At 36.5% G+C, this 26071-nt stretch overlaps 1 protein-coding gene across 2 annotated transcripts in view; it reads left to right on the top strand.

Moving 5' to 3' along the window:
- Positions 1-26071, top strand: part of NTNG1 (netrin G1) — a 246662-nt gene that overhangs the window by 191041 nt on the left and 29550 nt on the right. Inside the window, exons 6-8 of one of the 2 annotated variants that reach the window (XM_029286590.1) lie at positions 821-880; positions 15630-15797; positions 24099-24236. In XM_029286590.1, the coding sequence (XP_029142423.1) occupies positions 821-880; positions 15630-15797; positions 24099-24236 (366 nt within the window). The remainder of the gene's footprint in view (positions 1-820; positions 881-15629; positions 15798-24098; positions 24237-26071) is intronic. The other variant, XM_029286604.1, reaches the window with a different exon arrangement.

Below are 26071 nucleotides of genomic sequence, written 5' to 3'. Positions count from 1 at the left end.
GACCCGGTTGCTAGTTAGCCAACCAGCAACGGGCATGAAACTGTATGCAGATGGAGAAGGGCAATCACCCTTAATGGGCGATCAATGGTGAAGGGCAATCACCCTTAATGGGCGATCAATGGTGAAGGGCAATCACCCTTAATGGGTGATCAGGATATGCATAGGGGATTAAGGGGGGGGGAATACAAAGAACACAACAGTTTTTCCCATAACTATATAAGGAAAGGGAGAAAACCATCATGTTTTTCTCCCTTTCCACTTGGGTGGAAAACATTAATACAGGTAGGAAACTGGGCTGCTTTGTGGTCTTTGAAATACAAACCAGTTGTCTCCTGTCTTGACAAAATGTACTAGACCTCTGGAGAAATGCTATGTTCATATCTGTAAGTACACCTCTTCTTCCAATCTACTAGATTTCTAGCAAAGCAGAATTCCAATTCATGCAGAGAATTATACCCAATATCTATCTTTCAATATGAATTAAAATTTGCACCTAGCATAAAGACAAAACATACAAGTATGCAATGCACACACTCATACACACATATGTATTGTACAATATAACAATATAAACTCAAAAGACCCAAACATGGGTGCATCGAATTAATCTCCCTATAAAATAATCAGTCAAAACATGATTTGCTCTAGGGCAGTGTTTCTCAACCTTGACAATTTTAAGGCATGTGGACTTCAAGTCCCAGAATTCCACAGCCAGCATTGCTGGCTGTGGAATTCTGGGAGTTGAAGTCCACATGCCTTAAAATTGTCAAGGTTGAGAAACACTGCTCTAGGGCATAACCGTCTAAATACCTGCTTTCAGTTATTCCAAATTTAGCCGTGTTTGCTGTTTTTTCAGTCCAAGTTGCAATCCCCAAAGGAGGCAGAAATTCCTGCATTCGTATATTAGCATTTCCTATATTGTGACAACCATTGTATCCTATAAATATGGAAGAACAGCAAAATGCTCTAGTTAAAAGAGCATTGTGTGTTAACACAAGGTTACTAAAAGCAGGAATCATGCACTGAGCAATGGAAGAAGGATTTTTTCAGCTGAATCCAATTTAAAATAAATCAGCAGATGTATCTTATGCAGCATCAAATCCTATTGATACAGCATTTGAGAGGGAAAAACATTTTGGTGATTTTGGTGGGGTATGTTCAGCTTGGTTTGCAATGCGCTCACTACAATTCTTACAGCAAAGCTGCCAGTGCATGATGCAACGAGGAGTTGTATTCTTCAGCTGGCTTGTCATTGAGCTTGACACTGGTTTTAAAAAAAAAACATTTTCTTTAATTTACTTAATTTCATAAAGTAAATGAAGAATTATTTTCCAGAAAAGGGCAATTAAGTGCATCACAAGGCACTTGATTCCATGTATAATTCTGAACCGGCCGTGGAGAACTTGCAGCTGTGGGGCTTTGGGTAGGTCTTGCCTTAATTTCATTTCAGAGCTCTGGCAAAAATCATTTGTCTTGTTGCTAGTCACCTAGATGGAGATGAAAAATAAAAAATAATAGGAAGGAAACTCAAAAAGAGAGGAAAATAGACTGGGAAAAGAGCCACTTTAGGACTTAGCATTATATTAGGAATTATATCCTATTTGCACAAATGACTTACAATCTATAAAAAAAAACACTGCTGTAACATATCCAATGAAATAAGCAGGTTATTTAATAGGCAGCTTCCTCCTTTGATAAATGTCTGAAACGGCACTTGCAGCACATGAGTTTTCTGCTGATATTATTTCTCCGATGCTCTGAGCAACTTTCTTTCTTTTCTTTTCTTTTTTCTTTCTNGTCTGCTTGATTTAATGAGGAATCTTAGTATGCAATTCCTGAACATCAAGAATAAGGTTACTGACTAATAGTACCATTTGATGCCTAGAACCAGGAAATTGTCCAGAGGGAAAAATCTAAACAAATAATCAAACAAACAGCTGAAACTCCCACTTGCCATCCTTATCCATTATGCTGCTAAAGAAGTAGGCAATCTTCCGTACTCTGTAGAAGCCTCTGATTTAGAGAGAACCAGGTAATAAATATCCACTACATTAAATGGTATCTGTTAAATTATAGAAGATAAAATATTATCATATGAGTACACAAAATCTTTAAATGTACATTCAATGTTTTGGGAATCATCAATTGCTTCTGTTTGTTCAATGTGGCAGTGATGTATATTGTCCTAATGTTTCATTGACGAAGTCCAGTGATAGATGTCTGTGCTCTGTGTTGTTCTCCATACCCATGTGCTTAGATACAAAGCTAAAAAAATTTTAAAAATCTATCGCATATTGTAAATAACAAATCCTAATTTTTCCCCCCCAATACATGCAGCTCCTCCAAAGTATGATAAGATATGGCCGAATATATCTTCTCTTGGGGTTTCTAACCCAAATCAAGGTAGGAGTCTGTAAAATTCCTACTGGTCTATTATGACTTTAACTGCTTTTCATAGAATCAGCAACCCGGGGGGGGGGGAATCCTTTTATGCAACTAAGAAGAAAATATACTGTCCAAAACAACCTACTGAGGATTATTATGCTCATAAAAATGAATCTTACATGAAAAGACTTTTTATAATGTGTACAGATCTTCCTCATCAAAGTTATAAGCACTTTTTTTTTAGCTTAAATTGAATATGGTTTCCCCTAAGAAGAGGGGAATTGTATAGATAGCATGAAAAGTAAGTTTTGAGACTTCTTGATTGCCAGAGATTCTCTTTGTCTCCATCAGATCATTTTAATGTCTCTCTTTTCTGCTTTGTTTGCTTAATTGAAATGAATGTTATTTCAGTTGATAATTCAGAGATGAAATTGCAATGAGACCAACTTGCGGTAGTTAAAGCAAAATCGTATTCTCAGGAAATTTATTTGAACAATGCAGCATTTTCCCAAAAAAAGGGGGGGGGCTCTTCTTTTTCTTTCAAGTCTTTATTTTTTCCCCACACAAGGTTAGGGCACATTGTCGGTTACTTCCTGTGTGTGTGTGTGTGTGTGTGTGTGTGTGTGTGTGTGTGTGTGTGTGTGTGTGAGCATGCTTGCATGCTGAAAGCGTCACATTCCAACAATTTCAGTAATTGTTCTCTCTGGAATCCCTAATGTGCATCAGTTCCACTTCTGAATTCCAGCAACATTCACATGTAAAGAATTTACTGGCAGGCTGGTGTGATGATTATTTCAGGAGGAAAAATGATGTGGGTTTAAGAGAGAGACCAGGGTGAGAGAAGAATAAAAGAGGTAGCAAGAAATGTCAACATTTTAAAGTTGGTTTCTGTAGAGCTTTTGCACAGAAAATACATTCAGTCAGGTGGAAGTCTGTTCAGTACTTCCCATGGAATTATTATGTTTCTTAAAACAAATGGTGTTGGTCTACAGCTTGCCATCATTATACACAGGATGTTCCTTTTAAACTCTAATGAATACAGATGGAGGAAGAAATGAGCATAAGAAGATCCAGGAAATAGTTTCTAAGCTAAACAAAGCGTATTAGCAATTTATTGGAGAGCTAGATTGGAAAAACTGCTGTCTTAGTCCTTGATCATAGGAAAGAAATTAAGACTGTGCTAGATGCATAAATTACTAGCAGCTAGAATTGTTTTACTTGTGGGTTCTATATTATATTTCACCATTTCTTTCCATGCCTCTTGGAGAACTGCTGTTGGGTTTGCCCTAACCTGGTCATTTAGAAAGAAAGCCTTTGACTGCATTTGTAGGGAAAGGGATACTTTTGCCAAAGCCAAGTGGTTGCAAGACAGAAAAAGCCAGATCTGAGGGTTGAACACTGTTGGAAGAAAAGTCTTCATCATGGTTCATCCAAGCTGAGAATAAACATGGCAACTGCTTTGGGAAGAAGGTTGTAGTTTATTGGAGAGGAGAGCCAGACAGGAAGATGGTTCTGGCAGCAAGAGAAGTGAAAAAAAAGGACTGAGCACATGTAGGAAGTGGGTTTTTATACCCTCTGGACCCTTTTGTTTGGAGTTGTTCCTGTGGCATAAACTTTGACCTGAGTCTGAGTGTGCCTTTCTGGTATTCTGATGGTGATGGGTCAATCTTATTATGTCCAAAGGTCATATACTGCTTTCCTGGGGCTGATAACTCTTAAGAGTTTGGATGGGGTATGTAGATTTTAGGTCTTCGGTCTTCTTAATCTCCTAGCTCCCTGGATTTATATCTGCATCTTTATAGAGCTGGTTTCTGCTTGGAGAAGGGAGACCTGGGGCTATTAAGAAAAACTAGGCATGCTTTCCTGCATTTTTAAGATCCTTTGAGGAAATATATTTTTCTGCCCTTTTAATATTTTCTTCTCTGGGGGGCTGACTTCCCACAATATGAAAGCTGCCTACTTACTTTCCCCTTTCCCAGGTCCTCACTCCCAACTACCTCCTTGTGTCCAACAAATTGTTTTGGTACTGAGGTTTGACAAGCTCGGGTTATGGTCCGCATTCCATTCTCATGGTTATGATGTTGGGGTCAGTCAGCTGATGTCTCTGACAGGCACTCAAAGTGGTTTCAGTTTCATTGTTCTCCCTCCCTACTTGCTAGCTTCCTTCACACATACACACACACACACACAGATTTTATAGCAGTCTGGTATCAGTGAAGTAGTGATGAGGCAAAGCAGGATGGCAACTGCAGTGCCATCCTGTAGTGATGAGGCAAAGCATGGATGACAACTGCAGTGCCATACTGGATAAATTAGATTCAATCTACTTTGCTTCCATGTTACTATGTTCTGCTTTCTTTTTACCAGACCTACAAAATATACCAACCAAAGGCTGGTGTAGAACAAATCCGTGTTAATGTTATTGGAGCCCACAAAAATTATTCCCAATTATCACAAGCTTTCATCATTTCAGAGTATTTTTATTCCTGCGATGCTTAAATAATTAAAAATCAGACACATTTTTAATCTACTGCTAATTATTGAAATTAGCTATCTCCAGCCTGATTCTGCAATAACAAATATTAGTCCTACAGCTAACCAGCAAAATTAGTATTGAATTCTAGATTGCATTGTTTATTGTTTAATTTATGAAAGTTGGCCATTGGCAATAATAAGAGAAATAAGCTTTCGCAAAACCCATGTGTTGTATCATAAATGATTGTAAAGAATCTCAAACTATTATTTGAAAATGCTATAGCTCTTGAGCAATATGTAATTAAGCTTTTTTTGTAGCAAAAGAACTCAGGCATCAGCCAAGCAACTGAGTCATATTGTTCAGGTTAGATTGCAAAATGATAATTCAATAAATGAGTTGTTAGTTGAAATGGATTACATTCTCTGTGAATGCTTATATTCGTCAGAGTTGTACTTACTGAAAAAGGGTTTAGTGGTAGTTGTAAGTTAAATAAGTAGAGATCCATCAGGAAAAATGGAATTTCATTTAATTTTAAAGAACAAAATATTAGTAAGAAAATCACATCTACATCCAAGCGGTTACATGGCAGTGATTTAAAAATTAAGGGGAAAAAAAGATACTGCAAATTCTGAAAAAGTTCTTCCCATAACTATATAAGGAAAGGGAGAAAACCATCATGTTTTTCTCCCTTTCCACTTGGGTGGATAACATTAATACAGGTAGGAAACTGGGCTGCTTTGTGGTCTTTGAAATACAAACCAGTTGTCTCCTGTCTTGACAAAATGTACTAGACCTCTGGAGAAATGCTATGTTCATATCTGTAAGTACACCTCTTCTTCCAATCTACTAGATTTCTAGCGAAGCAGAATTCCAATTCATGCAGAGAATTATACCCAATATCTATCTTTCAATATGAATTAAAATTTGCATAAAGACAAAACATACAAGTATGCAATGCACACACTCATATACACATATGTATTGTACAATATAACAATATAAACACAAAAGACCCAAACGTGGGTGCATCAAATTAATCTTCCTATAAAATAATCAGTCAAAACATGATTTGCTCTAGGGCATAACCCTCTAAATACCTGCTTTCAGTTATTCCAAATTTAGCCGTGTTTGCTGTTTTTTCAGTCCAAGTTGCAATCCCCAAAGGAGGCAGAAATTCCTGCATTCGTATATTAGCATTTCCTATATTGTGACAACCATTGTATCCTATAAATATGGAAGAACAGCAAAATGCTCTAGTTAAAAGAGCATTGTGTGTTAACACAAGGTTACTAAAAGCGGGAATCATGCACTGAGCAATGGAAGAAGGATTTTTTCAGCTGAATCCAATTTAAAATAAATCAGCAGATGTATCTTATGCAGCATCAAATCCTATTGATACAGCATTTGAGAGGGAAAAACATTTTGGTGATTTTGGTGGGGTATGTTCAGCTTGGTTTGCAATGCGCTCACTACAATTCTTACAGCAAAGCTGCCAGTGCATGATGCAACGAGGAGTTTTATTCTTCAGCTGGCTTGTCATTGAGCTTGACACTGGTTTTTTAAAAAAAAACATTTTCTTTAATTTCCTTAATTTCATAAAGTAAATGAAGAATTATTTTCCAGAAAAGGGCAATTAAGTGCATCACAAGGCACTTGATTCCATGTATAATTCTGAACCGGCCGTGGAGAACTTGCAGCTCTGGGGCTTTGGGTAGGTCTTGCCTTAATTTCATTTCAGAGCTCTGGCAAAAATCATCTGTCTTGTTGCTAGTCACCTAGATGGAGATGAAAAATAAAAAAATAATAGGAAGGAAACTCAAAAAGAGAGGAAAATAGACTGGGAAAAGAGCCACTTTAGGACTTAGCATTATATTAGGAATTGATAAACGTGTTTACTGAATGTTAGATATTTTTTTTTGTGACGACATTGTATAGGTTACTTTATTCGTCCAATAAATTATCCGTCGAAGGAGGAAACTATTTACAGACTTTGCCGTGAACGTCGTGTACTCAAAAGACGACTATAATAAAGAGGCTACGAGACTCGTTGAAAGAAAGAAAAGAAAAGAAAAAAGAAAGATTCTTTCTTTCTTTCTTGAGGCACTAACAATAGTGTTGAACTTCTTGCTGGATCATGTGCATTTTGGATATTTCATGCAGTGATATGATTTCAATGTTTTATCAAAATAATGGAATCATATTGACATTTTGAAAGCATAGCACAGTTGCCTTGACAGCTCCCAGACAACCTTCCCCAAATGAGCATCTGTCATTCATAGACTGGAAGTATTTCTGCTTTTTTTTTTTAACCTCAGTATTTTATATTTATAAGCATGTCGGTGAAAGATTTCAGTTTTATATAAGTTATGCTATTGTTGGCAATAAATCATTAGTTATGGCATGAGAGCTGCAGCTTTCAGATTGATTAAGAAAAATAAATGACCTTAGGTTTACCCTGGGGACAGATAATGAATCAGAATGGCTGTTACGGAACTGCAGCAAGCTAGGTCTAATGCAAAATTTCTAAGTTGATAATGAAAATCAAATTTGTTTCTTCCTTTGTAATGCACAGGGAAAGAAAACAAGTGATGGAGATGCTAGGGAGAGAATGGTGTAAAGAAGCTTTTTCTTAATTGCAGTATAATTAGGAAGAAGAAACACAACTGCCATACGAAGTAAAATAATCTGATCCATAGCAAAGGACAAAGTGCTGACACTCCTGAAGAAAATGGCAAAGATTTTTTCCCCAATGAAATCCAAATGAGGAAATCATGAGGAAATCAATGGAGAAAAGCTCTGCCATTTGGCATATTTCAACTATCTATCTATCTATCTATCTATCTATCTATCTATCTATCTATCTATCTATCTATCTATCATCTGTCTGTCTGTCTATCTATCATCCATCCATCCATCCATCCATCCATCTATCCGTCCTCAGAAATCAATCTTGCTAATTCTCCTTGAATAAGCAATGCATCATTAATACCTCTACTAGAATTAGAAGTTCAGATCCTGCTCAGATTTCCAGCACCAAAATGCTTGAAGACAAAATCCTTTGATATAAATACTTCGCATCAAATATTTTCTTATAATTCAGGAGATGGAACAAGAATTTCTTAGGCAGGGCTGAGTGGCGCAGGAATATCTACGTGAACTAAGGAAGCTAATGAAGCCTACGGAGGTGTCTTGTATTTCAATTTCTGTAACTGAAAAACCCTGCATTGTTACATTGCCATGTTTTCTTTCCGTTGTTTGCTGCTTTTAATCTAAAGAATTCTTTTTTAACTAACTTAGCAGAGATATGGTTTTGTTATTGAAATATAAATGTGTTTACATTAATTCAACTACCTAAAAAGAGGACAGAACTGAGGTTTTTTTTCTGAAAACTAAACAGGATTGGGTTTTTTTTGATAGATATAGATATAATCCAAGTGGCTGCAATATTTTAATGATTTATTTACAATTATATTTCTCTGCCATTTTCCTGCCCAACTTATTCATTATTCATGTTGTTCAGTTGTGTCCTTCGATCTGATGGTCACTTTTATTCATGGATTGGTTTTGATATTTTAGAGTCGCTTAAAGCAATATGGTGAAATTTATTACCACCTCATTTTCTTTTGAAGACTATGTTTTAATTACCTCCTGATTTAAAATTATGGAACAGATTGTTGTTGGTTGGCAAAGCAATGGGAATGGTTTGCAATATGGCTTTAGAATTTGATCAACAGGATTTAGTGTGGGCTTAATGTGAATCATTCCAGAACGACATAAAAGTAGTTACTTTTTAAGAAAATGCGGAATCTATGGGTGTGGGAGAAATCAGAATGAAATGCACTTCCAATATTTAATTTGGGTTTAAAAGTTCTGTTATGGACAAGTTATGTGTCCTTTTAAGAACTGGGGCAGGGGGATAATAAAAATCTGTCCCATTACAAAATTGGATTAAGGACAGAAATAAAAAAAATAACATCACCTTGACTGTATTTTCTTATTGGGCATCAGACAAAGAAATGTTCCAATGTTCCAAGAACGAATATGGCTCTGTTAGGCTGAAGGTTTATTTGAATGCTTTCTGATGGGAATGAGAGTCACTTTGATACACACCCAGGGGTTCTCTCAAGTTAAAAGGAATACTGGTGGCCCTGGTCTGTTTGTGTCTGTTTGAAGTTACAATGGCATTGAAAACAGTAACCTATGACCATTTTTCACACTTAGAACCATTGCAGCCTCCCCATGGTCACATGATAAAAATTTGGATGCTCGGCAACTGACTCATATTTATGACGGTTGCAGTATCCCGGGGTCATGTGATCATCTTTTGTGACCTTCTGACAAGCAAAGTCAACAGGGAAGCCAAATTGACTTAGCCACTGTTACTAATTTAATTAACTGTAGTGATTCATTTAACAACTGTGGCAAGAAAGATCTTAAGTGGGGCAAAACTCACTTAACAACTGTCTTAACAACGGAAACTTTGGGCTGAATTGTAGTTGCAGATCAAGGATTGCCTATAATATAATAATAATAATAATAATAATAATAATAATAATAATAATAATAATAATAATAATAATAATAATAATAATAATAATAATAATAGTAATAATAGTAATAGTTTTCATGAAGGAGCCAGCATGTAATTTGCATTTTTCACATATGATGTTGGTACAAAAAAGAATATATAAGATGTATAGTTAGGTATCCTTCAACATACTGTATTGTTTCATGCATATAATACATCCTGATTATCTTCATAGCTACATACTCTCAATTTTGTATTTAGAATGCAAACTAGAAGAGATACTACAATCGTCTACCCAAGTTGTCCATGTAGAGTAGAATCCACTAGTATTCAGGAGGAGTTCCAGTTTCACAATGGGTCTCTCCTTCTCTTTGCAGCCTTTACCCACCTCAAAGTCTCTTCCGAGTAAATGAAAAGAATCAGACGTTCCCATCATTCTGCTCATGGAAATTAACAATTGTATCCTGCCATTAATCTACATCAAGGCTACTTTCCTTATTGCAAAACAACAGATTTCATAGAGCTTAAGAGCTCTATGCAGAGAAAGAAATGAATTTCTTGCTTGCTTGCTGTAGTAGTAGCAATGCACCAACAGGAACAATAGTACAACCTCACATGATTCCTCATCTAAGACATCTGAGATCTTAATGAAATTTCAGTGATTCCATCCCAAGTCATTGTGAGACTTTCTTCACAAATGCCAAAATCTTATATGAATTTATTATTTAGTTTGGAAAGTCTGTGAATATTGTGGGCATGAAAGGGAGGTGATAAATGCCCTGAAATATATCTTTGGTTGCTCTGTAGACGTTCCGCAAGAACTTGTTTATCATAGTAAAATTAAATAAAATTGTTCTTTCTTTTTCAGCTACTTTTTTTTAACTGGAATGGCTTGAAATCATTGTCTGTTCATGCATATCAGAAGCATACAGTATATAGTAATTGGCTTGTGCTCCATTTTGTGCATGTGTCTATCATGCTCTATTTTCCTAAATGGGAATGTTCCTATTTCTATTTGGTCATAAATACTAAACGGATGTTCAGTGAAGAATGTAGACCCGTTCCTGAGAACCGTGTGTACTCTGGTCAAATAACAGTATGATGTCTATCAGGAACTAAATACTGGTATTGACTCGAGTTGTAAACCCAACGACTCGTTCTTTAAACAATTCACTCAACACAGGGTAAAATGTCGGAAAATCGGTGTCAACAATTTACTTAGTGACGTCAAAAGTGAATCATGCAGTCACTAAGCGAATCTGCCTTCCCCCATTGACTTTGCTTGTTGGAAGCTGGCTGGGAAGGTTAAAAATGGTGACCGGCTGTCCCTGAGAGAGTGCAACTCTTATAAATATGTGCCAGTTGCCGAGCACCCAAATTTTGATCACATGACTGTGAGGATGCTACCAAGTTGTAAGTGTAAAAATTGGTCGTAAGTCACTTTTTTCAGTGCTGTTGTAACTTCAAATGGTCGCTAAATGTCACATTATTTTTTTTTAATTCCCAATGTCGCATTATTTAACAGAATAACAGAGTTGGAAGGGACCTTGGAGGTCTTCTAGTCCAACCCTCTGCTCAAGTAGGAGATCCTATACCATTTCAGACAAATGCTCATCCAATCTCTTCTTAAGAACCTCCAGTGTTGTAGAACCCACAAATTCTGGAGGCAAGTTGTTCCACTGATTAATTGTTCTAACTGTCAGAGAATTTCTCCTTTGTTCTAGGTTGGTTCTCTGCTTGATGGTTGTAAGTCAAGGATTACCTGTACACATTTTCCTTACGTTTGCAAAATATTACAATGATTCCTATGTCTTCCCCCCCAAAAAAATGATTTAGAGGAAGACTTGACTCTTGAAGCCATTCAACACTCATAAGATAAAATGCTCCACATAGTGGCCAGAGCAATTGTTTATTCTCCTATTGTCACCCAACTTAGAATTTGCTCAGAGGAGGGTGAGGAAAAGCTAACAGGAACTATCATAGATGCCAGTGCCTTGACAGCACAGAGAAACAGAGCAGTCTGGAGCTTCCAGGTTCCTACATCATTTTTCCCCCCCTCCACTCTGCTACAATTCTGTGTAGCTGAATAATTGCCATTGTGGAGCGCAGCTGGAACTGGAACACACCTGTTTTTTCTATGTTACACAATCCCGGTGGAAAATTAACCATAAGTTTCTATTTCTCGTATCAGGATAGTGGGAAATCTATTTATATGGTTCTGTTCATAATTCTGCTCAGTTATGAAAAGTTGGGCTGGGCGGTCAATGGAAATAACTTGGCCAAACCCATGGTGGCGTTGTATTAAAAGTAAGAGTGAAACTAATTCCACCAGTTTGTAGCGGGAAGAACATCAGGCAAGCACTGCTGTCATTCGTATCTGTATTGGCTTTGTACTTCAAAAGTCAATTGTACCCATTGCCAAGAGACACTGAGGATTAGCATTTGCTAAGCAACTTTGCAGATTCAAAGGCAGAGGCACTTAATTGGGCCTTATATGTCATGGTCTCAGTGTCTTAAATTGAGATGATTGACCCTCTCTCCTAAATTTCTACAGGTAAAGCAATAGTCTGTCACCGAGATCTCTTCAGTTTCTTCCTGTATATTCTGCATTAGTTCAAAGGCAGTAGAAATCGGCTGTCGTTTCAGAAACTGTTCATTGGGGCTCTGCTGTCATTAGAAGAGTGATATGATTGATCAAATCCATAACTATAAAGTAGAATGGGGAGTATGACTCTTACTTAAAATGCTTCAATTAAGATATTAACTGGTGGAAATTAGGTAGCTCCAGACTAATATTAGAGATATGGATGGCCTTGGGTGCCTTATTTCCCCATTAAATAAATATAACAACTTGCTGGTTAGAATTGTGAATGGATCATTTTCAAGACATTAAGGGAGGAATATGCTAAGCTGCTGATGATTAAGTTGATATATTTCCTTCCATACAGATGATCTGTGACACATATTGCATACAATAAATATGAAACATACATAAGATAAATGAAATGTGTGAACGTTTCATTCTTCCTTGATAAATTACAGATACAAATGGGTGACAAAAACGTAAGTTTCATCTAATTATTTAAAATGTAAGTCAGTAATTCTAATTATCTCTTTGGACACATGGTTCAACAATATCTAGAAAGTTAGAGAAAAATACAACCAACATTTTACCAGGCAGAAGAGGTGTCTCCTGGTAGTTTACAATATTTTGGACTGTGCATTTACAGCTGAGTAATCTCTTCTAAACCCAGGTGACTCCTTTTTGATCCGAACCTTCTTGAAATAGTGTGAGAAATAGATCCCATGATGGTACCGATTTTGAATTACGAATTTCCTGAGCATCTGTGATCAAGCTACATTTCCTTAGTCTTCTACAAAATTATAAATAAGGATCTGAGTACAGGATTCTATTGGCAAAATGTGATGACCATTGCTTTGAAAGGTTGTGGAAAAATCTGCTTTCGGGTATCTTGTGTTCTCACTTCAAGATAGGCTAAATTTAAAAAAAAAAAAAACACAATGCCATAGCTCAGAACTTCTTTTACTGTAACTACTTTATCTACATGAGAATGAAGGAGGATTTTATCTGAGACATTTTCATTTACATTTCTGCTTTGGACTTTATCTGAACTTTATTCTCCTTGTCCCTCAAGGCTGTGCTCCTCTGCCCACTACGATAACATGGTTTTTTATATGATATGGCACAAAGGGTATCAAAGCCACCACATTAAAGCCATTATTTTCTTTCTTTCTGTTTTATAAATTTCATATCCACAGGTATTGGGCCAAGATACCTTTTATTTTTTTAAAAAAAAAAACTCTGTTGGTATGAAATGAGATTTTTCTTAACTGTGCAGTGTTCTCAATTCATGTTTATTTATGAAAGTCATATAGAGCCCATCTCTCACCTGGCCTCCACGCACTTATTCTGATTTCTAGGAAATAACTTGCTATGTATTTAGTGCGGTGTGTAGTGTAATGTATTGCAACTCCAATGAAATTAGTTTATTTATTGGCTTTTTATTTTTATAATAGTGGATATACTACAGGATAAACTTTACAGCTGCAGTAACAAGTGTTGTGTGGACATTAGACATCCACTTCCTTCTTTTTCGGTGGATGTAACTTTAATTCTATTCATTCTGATTCTTTATGAGAATTTTGGTGAGAACAGCCAGTATAAGCATGTGATGAGAGGCATTGGACATGAAGGTGGAAATAAAAGTAATCATATCACCTTGATCACCTTAAGCATTCTAGCATAAAACCTGAAATTATATACCATAGATAACCTTTAAAATAATGTTTTAAGGAAAAAAATGATAAAAGCAGCCTCAGACCAAACCAACAAAATTAAAATTGTTTATTGTTTATTTGTTAGGTTTTTATCCTGCCTTTCATTTGGGAGCTAGAGGCGGCATGCGTAGATCCCAGTTGATCTCCACAGTAACCCTGTGAGTTAGTTTGGACTGAGAGAGGAAGAGTATTTCAGCCCTTTGAGGTATAAGTGTTAATACAATGGGTAGTCCTTGCTTAGCAACCACAATTGGAATCAACAGCTGGGTCACCAAGTACTGCAGCCACTCAGTGAAAAAAATAATGTGACCATGAGGGGCTTATGGCCTCCCTTCCCATTTGGCCACTAAGCCAAACATCATCTGTTCATGACTTATGCATTTTACTTATGCATTCTTTATTAATGTGCGTGTTGCAAGCCAGTTGCAGACCACCCATATAGTGATTGTGGGTTGTTGCAATGATGTAAATGCGAGGATTGGTCACAAAGCTATCTCTTTTTTTTGTTACATTGTTTTAAACAGTCACTAAGCAAAACAGTCAGAAAGGAAGGACTACCTGTACCTTTATTGTAAGGTTGCAATAACAGATTCTTGCAAGTCTGAAAGCATTTTTCCCCCTCCTGCCTTTGTTTTCCAGAGAACTAAGAAAGGTGGAGAGTTCTTAAGCAATCTCCCCAAAGGCAGATTAGTACATAGTCAGTCAATCTGGATATTTTGGTCTTAAGCTAGTCATAGTTCACATAGTCATAAAATATTCCTTCACAGAATGCTGTAATCGAAAAAAATCCCTTTCCAAAGTCTGAGTGGTCTGTTTCAGTTCCATTCCATGATGGAACATTTTGTACTTCCTTAGCTTTTGAACTGAGCCCAGGAAAGAATCAAGAGCATTTCAGGCCAGACACCATAAAAATCATATTCCTGGTCTTCCTTAGCAAGTGACTGGCTGTATTTTGAACTGATGTGTCTAGACCAGGGGTCTTCAAACTTGGCCCTTTTATGACTTGTGGACTTCAACTCCCAGAATTCCTCAGCCACGCATGTTGGCTGAGGAATTCTGGGAGCTGAAGTCCACAAGTCATAAAAGGGCCAGGTTTGAAGACCCCTGATCTAGACAGTCTTCAAAGGCAGGTACATTTCAACATAGAACCATAATCAACATTACACATTACTGGATGATTGCCATCCGGTCAAAGGCTAGGCCTAAACATGTTTGGTGCTTTTGCTGGATAATAAATATGATATACCCAATCTTTGAAGAATATCTGTGGAGATTCTCAGTCATCCAGCTCATGGCTGTCCCAAAGGTGCTTTTTCAAAAGGCAACTGGACTTTTTTTTGTTTTGTTTGAAGATGTTTCACTTCTCTTCTAAGAAGCTTCTTCGGTTCTTCTGCAGAACAGAAAAAGCTTCTTGGATGAGAAGCATAATGTCTTGAAGCAAAAGAAAGTCCAGTTTTCTTTTCCAAAAGCGCCTTTGGGCGAACCTTTGAAGATGACCATGTTGCTACCTTCTGGAATACAGTGCATTGCAGTTGTCATCAAAGCAATGCAAAAGTAACCTGAGAAAATCTCAGACAAGTATCAACTTCTGGCAAAATCACCAGAGTTTGTGTTATTGGAATCTGTGCACACAAAACTAGTAAAAGGCTTACAACCATAAATGCTTTAGCTCCATTAGAGCTATGACTAGACAAAGCTATCCCCAATGCTGTGACATGGCTATCTCATCATTCTCTCCTGCCTGAAGAGAGATGCCATCTTCATAGCCCCTGTCATTGTCCATGTATGCTACCATGATGTTCATGAATGTATTGTCCTGCTGCTCCTTCATAACCTGCTCATGTGTCATGATTTTTTATTTTGCGAAAAGAAGAACATGTGAATTGCTGAGAGTCTACTACAGAATACCCTTTTGTATACATTTTTGTTCTTCCTTGCAAGACTGTGAATGCTTCGGCCACTCCAACCGCTGCAGTTACATCGATCTGCTCAGTACATTCATTTGTGTGAGCTGTAAACACAACACTAGAGGGTACCACTGTCAGTTGTGCAGGCTGGGCTACTACAGAAATGCTTCTGCAAAGCTGGACGATGAAAATGTATGCATAGGTCAGTTATGTTCTAATTCTGGCGTTTTGTTCTCTGCCTGTTTTTAGCCGTTTGGAATCCATTAGTAATTAAGAAAACTGTTTCCATCTTTTTAATTTTGCCAACTAAGCCAGAATAAGCTTTTTCAGTGAAGATCTGTGATTAAATATGTTTGATTTTAGAACTGAATGCACAGCTGGATTAAGTAAGAAGTTTATGTGGTTATGAATGGCCGTGATTAAATATTGTAGATATTTCTTCAGTTTGTTAAAAAAAATCTTTACTGGTAATTCAACTATCCTATTTGGGTTTTTTGAACACCAAGGCAAAGCTCAAATTAGTAGATTGAAACCTGCTATTTTGGGAATCTCTGATATTCTTAGGATTTGATTCTGTGTATTAAAATATATGATTCACACATTGCAGCACAGTCATATAATTTAATCTTTTGTAATAACACTCATTTAATTGCTGCAAATTGTGAGCACCATGTCAAATGGCTTCATAGTAACATAAAATCAATGTAATATCAGGCCATATTGAAATAAAAACCCTATTTACTCAATAAGAAGATGTGTTCCCAAATAAGAAGTCTTGCTCCCCAAACATCATTAGCTGTAAATGGGGGAACAAAATTTCTTCATTCACTGAGATAAACAGAACAAGCGGTTGATAAGACTAGCGAATGGGCAGAAGTGAAAATGGCTGCATATTATATAGATATCTTTAAAGATTAGTTTGAAGATTAGCCATATTTTGGGGCAGAGCTGCCTTTCTGGTGAATTTAACCAGGTGAATTTAACTTTCCTCTTTTCAATAAATTTTTCAAATGTTTCATTTTCATCCAATTTCCTCTCCCTTCCTTTCTTTCCATTCTTAGTGCAGCTTCTCCTTAACTTTATGACCTTGTTATTCATTTCTCCTAGGAAGAGAAGTATATAAATTTTTCTAGGTGTGCGTTTTGTGTGGGAAGGAGAAAGGTTGCTGTATTCAGATGGGGGAATCGATTAATTTTATAAATTGGGCTCCCAATTTTACAAGTAATGCTCTTAATTAATGATCATTCATTTTGCCTTGGGTGGGGAGTATGACTTTTGGCAGATACACACATATATAAGTGTATCCTACGTGTGCATCTTATAGGAGAGGGTAGATTTCCAAGACTGGTTTCAGCAGGGGGTGGCAATCATAAACATTCCTGTTTATTTTTCTGCTATCTTTCTCTTTTGATTAGGATCATCTTAAATTTAGGGTTGTCAAGCAAGTACAGAGAATGCAAAATCTTTTTAGTAATAAGAAATAGCAAAACATAAAGTCCACCTCCTTAAAAAAAGACTAGTTAAAAAGTTACCAAAAATATTTCTTATAAAACACTCTCCATCACCGTTGTTGTTTTTTTCATCACTAAGCAGATTTTTGATTAATTCAACTGTTACAGCATTTTGATGCAGCCAAATACAGATAGACACACAATGCAAAGAGAAATAACATCAAAAGAGAACCATTTCACGTATGATGCATTTCAAAGTATCGAGATCACCTAATTGTAGAAACGGAGTCTTCTTCTATATGCAGACCATTTTAAGATAGGTAAAAATCCTTTCTCCTATTCACCATCAGATCATGTTTATTATTTCTACAAGTATATATGATGAACTCCATATCCAATGTACAATTTCCCTCCCAAAAGAGTTGTCTATGTAGAAATCCAACTTGGAATTTGTCACATCTTTGATAACTACCTGGTTTCTACAGCTGAAGAGTAAAGAAAGTTTTCTAATCAGTGCTATAACAATTGGTGTTATTAACACTATTACTACTACCATCCTTATTATCATCTGCATCCTCCATGTCTATGGAGATTCTCCGTCATCCAGGTATGGTTGTCCCAAAGGTGCTTTTTTCAGAGGCAACCAGACTTTCTTGTTTTTTCTTTGAAGATGTCTTCAAAAGCACTTTTGGGATCTTCATTCTACCTTCTGATCTTCTTAGACTACCATACATTACTGGATCAGAAGGTCATCTGGACTGCCATCCTGCCATGAATTTAAATCAGTGATCATTATTAGTTATCGGTGATCATTATTACTTCTTGATGTGACAGCATTCTGGAGACATAAGTGGAATATAGTACATACTTCTTTGGAGCCTGAAATAAAATGCTGTTAATTAAATGCAGTGTAATGGAAATCTTACCATAAAGCATTAACACTTGAGCTACAGACCACCACTTATCTACAAACACTGGCTAGGAATCAATGATATGTTTCCAAGTTAAACATTGACATTTTTAAAGGATACAGATTATTAAAAATATAGCATTCTGTTGATTTTAGATAGCAAGGTATCTTTTTAAAAAGATCTCTTCAAAACCATTCAATATGTTTTTTTTCAACTGTACATCAGAAACTTTTGTATAATATTATTTATGAATGTACTTTAATTACACCATTTCATGCTTGAATTATAATTGTACCTATCACTCCAGTGCATTTTATTGCTTCCAGCGAGGTTCATTATTGTAGCCACTTTTAAAAATGTATTTTCTACAATAAAAACACAGTAATCTGCATATTAAACAAATTGATGAGAGGAATCAAGATGTGATACATTTTCAGATACTTTCATAAAAAACAGAAAATGGTGCTGAATTATGGGATGTTTTATCCACAATTTTTGAAATGAGGCCAGGTAGCATTTTTTTTTTTAAGTATCTCATTGAATTAACTGATTCTGTACAATTATTAAGAACTATGACAACCACTTTTCTTGACCTGGTCATCTCAATGCATAGTTCAAATAGAAGACTCATCTACTTATTACCAGCTAATACAGGTGAGGCATATTGGCTTTCTAATTCCTAGTGAAAAAAATGCACCTTGATCTACCAATAGGAGAGAAGATTTAATTATATTCAAGCTCAATAATGTTGAAAGTGAGGAAACTCCACCCATATAGTATAAATGGCTTTAAGGAGATGTCTTGGAAAAATAAAAAATAAGAATTGAAAATAATTAGTATTAAATAGGTGTTATTGCAATGGACCGATTAGTGAATGTATTTAAGGTAACACAAGATGCAATTGTTTCCGAACCTGAAACAATTTGACTTAAATCTAATCCAAACCATTCAACTTCTGATGATGTATTCTGATTTCTGCCTCCTTTCCCCTATAGCTCCTTTGTGCAAGGGCTGAATCCCACCTTCTCTATAGATCTGCTTACACCAAGAATAGAAGCTATGGCAGGTAGTCCTCGACTTACAGCCACAATTGAGCCCCCAATGTCTGTTGCTAAGTGGGACATTTGTTAAGTGAATATTGCCCCATTTTACGGCCTTTCTTGCCACAGTTGTTAAGTGAATCACTGAAGTTGTTAAGTTATTGATATGGTGGTTAAAAGAATCTGGCTTCCCCATTGGCTTTGCTTGTCAGAGGACCACAAAAGGTGATCATATGACCTCGGGACACTGCAAACATCATAAATATGAGTCAGTTGCCAAACATCTAAATTTTGATCACGTGACCATGGGGATGCTGCAACGGTTGTGTGAAAAATGGTCATAACTCACTTTTTTCAGGGCCGTTGTAACTTTGAATGGTCACTAAGTGAATTGTTGTAAGTCAAGGATTACCTGTAATAAACAGACTTAGCAATCGTGACATTAATTATTCCTTTTAAGCTTTAGCATTTCTGAGTATATACCAAAGATTTGTGATGTACTATCCTGAAATCCCAAGACTCTTAGTAGATAATAAATCCTGTTGAACCTGATTAAACTCACTTGTGAGTCAAGAGAATACTGACTTTGCTTCAATCAGCACATATCCTTCCTAAAGTAAACACTATCCAAAGCAATAAACAACATTTTACTTTAGTTTAGCAAACAAATGAAAGAAAAGAAAACGGGAAATGTTCAGGGAGAGAAGCAATTCTACTGGTTGCATTTTTAGAACTGGGTTTCAAAATTACCTCAAAACATTAATAAAGCTGTGCTTTAATGAAATTTAGGAGCCTTTTGGATATAGCCGTGCTTAAATTATAATCTGTAATCCAATATTTACAACATTCCTTTAGTAAGTTTCAGTGACAACGGCTATCATGTATTTAGCAGTGCGTGATCAAAATTACATGAAAGCATCACAGTGCACTTGTCTACAGACATCTAAACAAGCAACTTCATTAAAAACTGAAGAACTACTTGGAGTGTATAAAAATACAAAATGTACATGGTCCTATAAATAATGAAATATTTTTTAAAATATAGATTTTTATAATTTTAGTTTATGATGATCATCCTTCACTATGTTAGTTGTATTTGCACACATTCGTTTTGTTCATATTTCCAAGCAGATGGCATTGGACTGTAACTTTAAATCCAGTTCCTGTGGTTGTTATCTAAGTAGTGCTAGGAACTTGATGTGCATTGTGTACATCCACAGTCAGGAAAGAAGCATCAATGTGTAAGAGGTTGTGCTTGCACAATTCCTAAAAGCTGACTAAACTGGCTAGAAAAAAATGGTTTTACTTGAAAAGCAAGTATTATGTTCAGCCATGGTTGAAAGAGTAATTTTAGTATTATAAACAATATTTCTAAAATACAGAGCAGTCCTAATATTAATGCTTGTTTTAAATTATTGGCTGGTTGTATCCTTTCTAGAAAAACCGGAGGGACAATCAGCATTTTTAGCATAATTATGTGGTTCATCATTACTTCAGCTGGAAAAGACCTGGCAAAACCTTTCTTTTTCATTTAGTTTTGGGCTTGGGAGTTCAGATTATATAAAAAGAATTACCCCATAATTGTAGTGTAGAGTGACAGATATCTAAATGAGGCAGTACTACATTGTTATTCTGAATTTATAGTGACTCTCAAATCACATAACTGTATCATTTGTAATTCATAGATTCTGAAAAATTGCACAACAGGTAATATTTGCTACATAGAATGAATTCTCCTTAAAAAAATTTCTATTTGCGGTATAGAATTATCACCTTTTAGCTTTCTGCTTTTCCTCTTCTCTCTTGCTGATTTGTAATCAAATTCCAGTAAACAAACATAAATGGAGCAATATGTTTTTTAAAAAATAATAATAATAATGCTTTTCACACATCATGGATTGAAAAGAAATACTTTGGGATCTTACTACTTCATAAGTGTAGGCAAACTTATTATTACCCTAAAATATAAATTCCATCCACACAGGAGTATTTGTAATCAAAATCAAATTCTTAAAGAAAAAAAATTCCAGAAAAACCAATAACAAGAATTAAATGAAACAGGAAACTGATCTAGGGAAGATGCAATAAAAATACTTCTGTTGTTTCAAACTGCATTAAAACAGTACAAGTTGATAAATGTTGTACAGTTATTGACAATAGGGACTGGGAATTTACAGCCATAAATCAAATCTGGGTTCTCAATTATCAAACAGGAAAAAAATATATTAAGGCAAACTTTTGTTGCATCCATTGGAATGACCAACAGCCTTTTAAAAGGCTACTTTTGAAAGGGTCTCTTTTAGCTTTATTGCTAATACTATAATTTCTTTTTTAAAAAAACCATGTGTGCCCCACATGGAATACTGTATAGTTCTATAACTTACTATGGAACTGGTAAACTTTAGGAAGAAAGCAACCAGAATTATCAAGGAAAAGTTACAAATGCCTGGATATTTTAGTTTAGAGAAAAAATGAAAGTGTAATATATAGGTAGACCTCATTTACAATCTGTCATATAGCAACCATTTGAAGTTACAAAGGCCACTGAAAGGCTACATATGACTCTGTTTCAAAGTTATGGCAACTGCAGCATCCCCCTGGTCATTCGCTCTTACAACTGACCACACAATGCTGCAATGACATTCCACTCTCTCCTCAGGCCCCCTGCTTCCAGTAGTGGGATTCAAATAATTTAATAACCAGTTCAAGGCAGGGGGGAGGTGGGGGGACACTGTCACGGGGCAGGTGGGGGTGGGAGAGCTGTCCCATGCACCCCACAACCACTTACCATGCAAAAGGGGCCTCACAGCCAGGCCTAGCACACCTCGACACGTGTTGTGCCTTGCCTGTTTGGTAGTGCCGTCTCAAAAAAAACGGGGTGTTTTTTTTTCCCCCATGCTGGATTTTCGCTGCCATACTGTTTAACTTTCTTTAAGGTTTACTTGATGCAAAATGGACATGCTGCACAGCAGCAGCAAGCAGAGGTGAGGACAAGGAAGTCTTCCCCTGCCTGCCTCCGCTTGCTGCCGCCATGCAGCACATCCGGATCGCCTGCCTTCCCCTCCCCCTGCCTCCGCTTGCAGGGTGATGGAGGAGGTCTCCCTTGGGCATGGAACAGGGCGTCAGTTTCAGTCAGTGCTTTGAAGAACCTCCTCCATCACCTTGAGGAGCATGAAAGAGGCAAGACCTGAATGGCTGAAGGGAGGAGCCAAGAGAGAAAACCTCAGCATCAGATTGAAAAAAAACTTGGAAAAACCAGAAACAGTAAGGGTAGGAGTGGAAACTCAAATTTATCAGAACCAGTTCACCGAACTCAACAAAAAGTTAGACATCGGTTCTGCCGAACTGGTGCAAACCGGCTGAATTCCACCACTGCCGGCTTCCCACCCCACCTCCGGCAACAATCATGTACTCTGCCTTTCAATGTCTCTGGGCTGCTTGGCTTCATCTCAGAAGCAAGCACCATTTTCCAAGCGATCTAATCAATCCCTGAAATTGGCTTTCCTCTCACTGTTTCCTTCCTACTGATGGCTTGCCTTACTGGGGCAACCTTAATCAGAGTTGATCTAATAGCAAACCTATGTTATTACGCTACTGGGATTACTCAGAGATTTAGAGGTGAAAGGTGGAACAAATATGAGTATATATTTCTTAAACTGAAATTAAAAGTGTTGCAACCAGTGCAATATTTAATGAGATAAGTGCTATTTTTAAAATAGGCATAAGGTCAACCATTGTCCACCTCAATGTCCTTATGTTTAACACAATAATAGAAAAACTAGGCTTGAACTAAAATCCTGCTAAGTAACCTTCTTAAACATTAATCTCAATCTTGCTACTGTTTATCTTAGATTTCCAAGGTAGGAAAGGTTAATATTATAATAATAATAATAATAATAATAATAATAATAATAATAATAATAATAATAATAATAATAATAATAATAATAATAATAATAATAATAATAATAATAATAATAATAATAGCCTTGAATGAAGAATGCGCTTTGCTGGACATGTGCTGCACATGAGTGAGTAACATCCAGCAAAGACCACAATCAATTGAATACCACCAGATGACTGGAGAAAAAGAGGAAGAGCAAAGAAAACCTGGCTCCAAACATTATAGGAAGACCTGAAAAAAGTCAGTCTTAAATGGATAAAAATAGCCTAATGTACTTAGCACAGGACCTGAATAAATAAATAATAATCATAATCCTTGGGAAGGATTCGATAGATGTATAAACATTCCAAATCCATCTAAACATCTCACTGATTGCAAATATAATAATAATACTATTCAATGCTACACTATGTACACAGGTGGAAACCTTACTTTCTCTATTTTAATCATTTAAGATGTATTTTACTTGATGATCTATTGAAGTTTCTTGAAATGCTTAGCTTACTTGATGTTCATTAAAACAAATCTTAAAAAACATGAAGATCAGATTGGATAGTAACTATGTTTGAAGACAGCTGTGGCTTCATTCCTTCCGTTTTAATTCTACACCATCTTTTTACTCTGTCATGAAAATCATTCCTTAAGTTACCAGCATTTACACACATTTACACATATTTAAGGTCAAAGTGCAACAGGGAACATGTCATCTGGCCTTTTCTTTCCCCCTCTCTTTCAATCTTAATCCCTTCACTTTTGTAGGAAAGAAGGAAGGGCTATGATTTTGTGGTGCTGTGATTGGTGGAATCCACCTTAAATTCATAACGTGGCTCATTTACAGATATCCTAGTTTAGTCAAAGGCTAATATCGCAAACTGATTAACAAGCGGGCTTTCATGCATGTTTTTTTTTCCCTTTTCCATCATCTTTAAATGGTTTTCTATAGCTGATGGAGATCTATGGTCCTACAGCTGTTGCTGAACTACATCATACCGGTCATTATATTTCAGCTTTGGCCATAACTGACCATTAGCTATGCTGCTTGGAGCTGATGAAACCCAGGATCAGCTAAAAGACCATAAGGGCCTCAAACCTGCATTATATTTACAAAGTGAACCTTGTTGCCCATTTCAGTGATGCATTACTTATGACCATGTACCCCTGGCACTGAGTTTATGTTATGTTATCTTGTTTCTGCAGAATGTAATTGTAACCGTTTGGGCTCAGTCCATGATCGCTGTAATGAAAAAGGAATTTGTGAGTGTAAGCAGGGAACAACAGGGACTAAGTGTGATAAGTGTCTGCGGGGATATAACTGGCACAACCTGGGTTGTCAATGTAAGTAATTGCCCTACTTCTGCCCCCTCCCATCCCTTGCTGCCTGTGCTTCCCCCGTGCCAGCATGCTCAGCCCCCAAGGCCAGACTAATTTTAAAAAGAGCCAGCTTTCCAAATGTATCCTGCCTGAACCTGAAGTCTAATGAGAGCATTCCAACCAAGGCAATAAATTGGCTATGCAATCCATTTGTTTCAATATGCTGTGTAAGTGCCCCTTTCCTTTCTTGCTGCTAATGCTTGGAGCACTGTTGAACCAAAAATAGCACGTATTGGTGTCTTGCCAACTCTAGTCAATGGAACTATGATGAGCTATAGTTTCTTGTGTCCTGGTTCCAAATGCATACCAGAAACATAAACACGATACACTAATATGCATGTGCATTTCTGTCTTTGCATTTACCTTTTCTGGAAATTTGAGGCCATGAATGAATCTATTTCTCTCAATGAAGCCTCACTTTGGATGTAATTCTGTTTACAGTCTGCTTTTCCCATCTCCATATGAATCTAACAGTGTTTAAATTGCTCCAGGTAATATAAGGGTTATTGGTTCCAGAAGTGCTTACTGAAACAAGGAGAATCCATGTTGATCTAGTCTTGTTCAACCTCCCAACCATAGTTACTTAAGTCTTCATCAGATTCAGGGCAAAGTTTGACTAACGATTGAAAGCAATATCTGAAGCAGGTTTGTAAAACTGCTCTAGGGTTTACTTAATTATATCAACCTAAAGCTGATCCTGGGAAATGCTAGGAAGGAAAATGAGAAATACTGGTGAAAAGAAGAAAAGGAAGGATGGAAAGGAATACGTGAGCTATTCCCAAGTCATAACTATGGTTAAGTGTGTGAGAAGTAATAAAAATGCACTGCACAACTTTTGGACTACCGTTCATATGTTGATGCCAGTGTTGTTGCATTTCAACCCAGTCAGAAAAAAACACCATCAGGCTATTTGAGAAATAGAAGCAAGAATGGAGTTTCAGGTAGGTAAAAATGCAACTGTATCCAGTTAGAATACATCAGTTCCACAATTTACAATGGAAGTTGTCTTGGTCAAATTACAAACAAACACTTAGTCAAGATAATGTTAAGGTTAGCTAATCGTAGTGAGTTATCAGAAAGAAGTTGTAATTTGATGTGCTCTTTTATCTGAAGTTGTGCAAGATGTATGCTAATATATTTTCATTTCTATTTTACTTGTGCTCTTTCTTCATACTTATTGGTTACTCATTAGTTCTGTTGTGTGGTTATCACATGAATCTTCCTCATCTTCCAGGATATATTCAACTCCTCTTCATTCTCATCTCTTTGGATGCATCTCAGCTCTACAAAAGTGACAAAGGCAATGCCAGATATAGGACTGATGAGCAAGTCATCCTCCAAAAGAGGGTGCAGGCAAATTTAATCTGTCTTGAATGCAAAGATTGCGTAATGGTTGGAGTCAGTAAGAAGATAAGAGTTGGTGTCACTTAAGACTAGGAATGTATGATTGAAACCAGGAAGTAACCAAATGAAAACTTAGCTCTATCATAATTCAGTAGGTGATTTTAGATTAAAAACTCAGACTCTTCCACTGACCCTTTCTAAAATAACAGTAATAGATTATGCCCACTTGTTCATGAACACGTTTTGAGTAATCTTATAATGTGGTGCAGAAATGAATTAATTCTTAGGAGAACAGTATGATTTCTGAATTGATATGTATGTTTCTGAAACTACAGGTAATCCTTGATTTATGACTATAATTGGGACCAGAACCTCTGTTGCTAAGTGAGGTGGCCAATAAATGAGTCACACACAGCTTTACTATCTTGTTTGCCATGATCATTAAGCGAATCATC

The sequence above is a fragment of the Protobothrops mucrosquamatus genome, unplaced genomic scaffold, assembly GCF_001527695.2.
Source record: "Protobothrops mucrosquamatus isolate PMUCROS unplaced genomic scaffold, P.Mucros_1.0 scaffold_15, whole genome shotgun sequence".
Lineage (NCBI taxonomy): Eukaryota > Metazoa > Chordata > Lepidosauria > Squamata > Viperidae > Protobothrops > Protobothrops mucrosquamatus.
This window is presented reverse-complemented; position numbering and strand designations above follow the sequence as displayed.